The following is a 5,068-nucleotide window of genomic DNA, read 5'->3' as shown; positions in this document are numbered from 1 at the left end:
AAGCAGTTCGGATTGTGTTTTATTTTGAGGCCCAATACTAGTCTAGGTTCATTTTGTTTGTTTTTTCCTTTCTGTTTTTCTGTTTATCTTCTTGCCACTTTACGTGGAAATGAATATTAATTAGCCTAAATTCCTGGTGAGCAAATTGAATATGATTCAGAATTCTTGCAAGATTCATAACGTACCGATTCGATTCCTAATGTGAATCCAATTACTCGCAGAGTTAATGCGACATTAGGAATAATTAACACGTTACATGTTTTTCGTTACGTTAAAATTTAATTTTTCCAAATTTAGATGCATGGCTGTATATTTGACTAATCTGCACTACAGCACATGGTTAGTAGGCTAAAACATGCACATATCACTTTCCTAATTTAAGAAACATCCCCTAACACGTTTGTTTACCAGAGAAAATCAACAAAATAAACAATAAGCATTTGTATATAAAGAGTGCCATTTCCATTTTTTTGTAGCCATTGAAGGTTTTGAAGCACATTGCGACCGAAAAAAGGTGGAAGAGAGAGCAGAGAGGAAGCCCGGAGAGAAAGATGATGGGCGGCTTCGATGGAGTCTCTGAAGCAAACTTGCCCGGCAAGCTTCACTCGGACATTGATGTCATTGGTTAGTAACCCTAGCCGAGTAGTACTCCTTATGATCCCTGTACATTATTTTGTTTTGTCAACATTTTTATCCAGAAAAATCTTAAATTTTCTGGGAATATACATAAAGTGAAATGGCTACAAACTTTTATTAAAAAAGGATCTCAATGGACACTAATAAAATGGCAATAAATGGATGGCTTATTGTCTTTTCGTCTCTCTCTAGTTTTATTTTTTGTAAAAAGTTTGTAACCAATTTTGTTTGTGTTTATTTTACTAAATTTTTATTTTAATATAATGTAGAGATGTATGTGCAGTTGTCCTGAAAATTCATGACTAACATCGCAGATGATGACGGGCCAAATAATTCTGGAATTATAATCTGAACTTTTTTTGTATTTGTCGACGTAGGTGATGATGCAGTGAATGACTGCCCCATCGAGGAAGTTCGGCTAACTGTTCCAATCACCGATGACCCTTCACAGCCAACCTTGACGTTTCGGACATGGGTTCTGGGGATTTTATCGTGTGCAATTCTTGCTTTCGTCAACAAATTCTTTGGGTTCCGAACAAATCAGCTCTCTGTTTCTTCAGTCTCGGCGCAGATTGTTGTCCTTCCTCTAGGAAAGTTGATGGCTGCGACCCTTCCAACCAGAAAATTCCGAGTTCCCTTCACAAAATGGTCGTTTACAATGAATCCGGGGCCGTTCAATCTGAAGGAACATGTGTTGATCACCATATTTGCTAACTCGGGAGCAGGCGGCGTTTATGCAGTTCACATCATCACGATTGTCAAGGCCTTCTACCACAGACCGCAGAATCCTGCAGCAGCCTTCCTGTTAGCACAAACCACTCAGGCAAGTTTTGGCACCACTGATTGATTTATGACTAGGTTTTCTTTTGTGTGTTTGATTTCTTGCTCGGCAAGTAATTGTTTTGTTGTGAAATTTGAAAACTTTCAGATGCTTGGGTATGGATGGGCTGGCTTATTCAGAAAATACCTTGTTGACTCCCCTTACATGTGGTGGCCCTCAAATCTAGTTCAAGTTTCTCTCTTCAGGTACTTTCTTATTAAATCATCCTTATTGAGAATACTATTTGGCATTCCATGTCAATCATGCACCGTCATCTGGTTAAGTTACAGCCCATATCAGTGTGTGATAGGATTGAAAAAAATTGTCACTTACAATCGCATGGCATTTCTTTGATTTTCTATCTTTATCGAAAAAAATTATAACTTGATTGGCAGGGCATTGCATGAGAAGGAAAAGAGACCAAGGGGAGGCCTGACTAGGCTGCAGTTCTTCCTTACTGTTTTCGCATGCAGCTTTGCTTACTACATTGTTCCCGGATTTCTTTTCCCCTCCATCTCTGCTTTCTCCATTGTTTGCTTGATATGGAAGAGCTCCATCACCGCCCAACAGATCGGTTCCGGCATGGGTGGCCTTGGCATTGGCTCTTTCGGCTTCGATTGGTCCACAATTGCCGGCTTCTTGGGCAGCCCTTTAGCCACACCTGGATTTGCCATCATCAATATGTTAGTTGGTTTCATCTTGATCCTCTACGTTCTCACCCCCATTTCTTATTGGTCCAATGCGTATGATGCTAAGAAGTTTCCAATCTTCACCTCTCACACTTTCGACTCCACGGGCAAGACCTTTAATATTTCACGGGTTCTGAACGAAACAACTTTCGACATTGACCTCGAAGCGTATAACAATTACAGTAAACTCTATCTCAGTACCTTCTTTGCCTTTACTTATGGCTTGAGCTTTGCCACTCTTACAGCCACTATTTCACATGTTGGCCTCTTCCATGGAAAGTACGTTCTTTTTTCTTTTCAGCATCACTTTCAACTTCGAGAAGTGATTTTTGAACTCTTGTTTCTTCATGTGCACTCCTTTTTGCGAGCCATTTGATTGAATAAATTGAAGGAGACTTATCAAGGGACAAAAACAATAAGAGGAGTGCAGAAGGAGAAAACAGGAGCGTGAAAATCAGTACACTCGATTATTACTCTTGTTCAAAGCTAATAACTTGTACATACATGAACAGGTCAATTTGGCACATGTGGAAGAAGACAGCTAGTGTCGTGAAAGATCAAGTCGGCGACATCCATACCCGTCTGATGAAAAAGAACTATGATTCTGTCCCTCAATGGTGGTTTCAACTCATCCTTGTTTTAATGGTTGGCCTTTCCATCTTTGCTTGTGAAGGTTTTGGAAAACAGCTCCAACTTCCATGGTGGGGAGTTTTAATGGCTTGTGGCATTGCCCTATTTTTCACCTTGCCCATCGGCATTATTCAAGCCACAACAAACCAGGTATGATCAACATGTTGCAAATTTCGTCCGAAGAGACTCATATAAGTTTCAATTTGTCATCTAATTGTATTTGTTGTGCAGCAACCGGGGCTTAATGTGATCACGGAGCTAGTTATTGGGTATATTTACCCAGGGAAGCCCCTTGCTAATGTGGCCTTTAAAACCTATGGATACATCAGCATGGCACAAGCACTCACTTTTCTTGGTGACTTCAAATTAGGTCACTACATGAAGATCCCTCCTAAGTCAATGTTTATTGCACAGGTAACCGAAATTTATCGATAGTAGCAGCAATTGTTTTAATTTTCATATTTGTGATATAATTACACTTACAGTTCTTCATTCTTTATTAAAGGATCGATGATACAAAATCCATCCTTTAACTAAGGACGGACATTTTGCATAGAGAATTTTTAGTTAATTACACTCATTTGATGAAAGTCATCCCTTGTACAATAAAAGCACACTAAACCCTAGTTTACACACAACTTATTGTCTACTTAATCCCTCCCAATTTTACTTCCAATTTAAGTATTCATTCTTTAATCGTTCATAATAATGATACAGACACTTAATGTGATTTGGATCATTTCCGTTTTGTGCATCTTCAGCTAGTTGGAACAGTAGTGGCTTCAGGTGTATATTTTGGCACAGCATGGTGGCTTCTCGAATCCATTGAGCACATATGCGATACATCAAATTTGCCAGAGGGAAGTCCGTGGACATGCCCGGGAGACGATGTGTTCTACAATGCTTCGATCATATGGGGGGTCATAGGCCCCCTCCGAATGTTCACCAGTTACGGAGTCTACAAGGAGATGAACTGGTTCTTCCTCATCGGCCTACTTGCACCTGTTCCGGTTTGGTTCCTCTCCAAGAAATTCCCCAACCAAAAGTGGATCAGGCTTATCAACATGCCCATAATCCTCGGAGCAACGGGCAACATGCCGCCGGCTAAAGCAGTGCACTTCATAACATGGTTTACGGTTGGTATTTTCTTCAGCTTTTATGTGTACAAAAGGCACAAGGGCTGGTGGGCTAGGCATAACTATATCCTCTCTGCTGCTTTGGATGCTGGCCTTGCCTTCATGGGAGTTCTCATGTATTTCTCCCTCCAATCCAATGGGATCAATGGGCCTCAATGGTGGGGTCTGGAAGGCAGTGACCACTGCCCGTTGGCCCAGTGTCCGACGGCTCCCGGGGTAGCTGCCAAAGGCTGCCCAGTCCAATGAGATATGCTTTCGAGGAATCCTGCATTTGTGTTCTTATTTCATTGTGAATGTCACATCCCAGTTTCTACTCCGAACTCCAGATCCTACATTTGTGAATGTCATGTTTCATTACGTACAGTGTGATTTGTTATTAAACTACTTTAATTACAGTTTTAAGATTTTAATCGTTCTGTTGATAAATAATTCTTTTCATTTTTCTATCATTTGGAGCTAGTTAATTCAATTGAGCATGCTTTTATATTGAAATCTGGTCTTTATAAACGACGATGGCTACATTTACGAGTATATGTTCTTCAATTAGACCTACCTCCAGTAACAAGCGACGTGTTGTTTGCACTACCGTTTCTCTTTTCGCTCACTCTAATATTGTAAGAAGACCGCATTCAATCTAATTTCTCCAATTAGTTATGTCTTTTCATCTTAGACCGAGCATGAGAAATGGGTTTTGAGTTGAACATGAAGCCCAAAACAGAGAAAATGTTATTGGTGACAATGTGTATGTGATGCATCACCCACAACGAATAGTTTAAAATATTCAATGCTTCCGGGCATTCCGCAGTGCGGTTCAATTATCTAAACTGACTACTTTTTAGATCTTCATCAAATAATCTGTCTTGCAAAGAGTCATTGAAATCCATTGTCTAGTTTTTAGATCTCCATCTAAGAATCATCCCAACAACAACAAAAAAGTCATTAAACTTCAAAATCATTTTACCATTTTAAAGAAAAGAAGGGAAAATTAGAATGTTCTACATCTTTTTTATAGTTGTTAGATTAAACATTCATCCCTTTTAAAGATTTGATTAAGGTGCTTTGATCAATTGTCACCTCGATAATTTTCTATTTATTTAATTTTCATGTCATTAATTTAAATGCATTTATATAGAGGCATAATGTATATTAGCAACTAA

At 39.3% G+C, this 5,068-nt stretch overlaps 1 protein-coding gene across 1 annotated transcript; it reads left to right on the top strand.

Moving 5' to 3' along the window:
* The first annotated feature begins 465 nt into the window (after positions 1–465).
* LOC103940709 (oligopeptide transporter 1) lies at positions 466–4,321 on the top strand. Its single transcript, XM_009350874.3, has 7 exons — positions 466–624; positions 1,014–1,459; positions 1,565–1,662; positions 1,852–2,424; positions 2,658–2,925; positions 3,007–3,189; positions 3,537–4,321. The coding sequence occupies exons 1-7, from the start codon at positions 552–554 to the stop codon at positions 4,155–4,157; spliced, it is 2,262 nt and encodes a 753-aa protein (XP_009349149.2). The 5' UTR covers positions 466–551; the 3' UTR covers positions 4,158–4,321.
* Positions 4,322–5,068: the final 747 nt, after the last annotated feature.

This window comes from the organism of the source record quoted next, unplaced genomic scaffold, assembly GCF_019419815.1.
Source record: "Pyrus x bretschneideri cultivar Hongxiangsu unplaced genomic scaffold, Pyrus_bretschneideri_v1 Contig5, whole genome shotgun sequence".
Lineage (NCBI taxonomy): Eukaryota > Viridiplantae > Streptophyta > Magnoliopsida > Rosales > Rosaceae > Pyrus > Pyrus x bretschneideri.
Note: the sequence above shows the minus strand (reverse complement) of the source record. Positions and strands in the feature narration are given on the sequence as shown.

What these genes read in the sequence shown, in the direction of transcription:
- LOC103940709 (XM_009350874.3), top strand. Translation starts at nt 552, where the DNA reads ATGATGGGCGGCTTCGATGGAGTCTCTGAAGCAAACTTGCCCGGCAAG. An exon ending in CTCGGACATTGATGTCATTG is followed by an intron (nt 625 to 1,013) that starts GTTAGTAACCCT and finishes TTGTCGACGTAG; the next exon opens with GTGATGATGCAGTGAATGAC. An exon ending in AGTCAATGTTTATTGCACAG is followed by an intron (nt 3,190 to 3,536) that starts GTAACCGAAATT and finishes GTGCATCTTCAG; the next exon opens with CTAGTTGGAACAGTAGTGGC.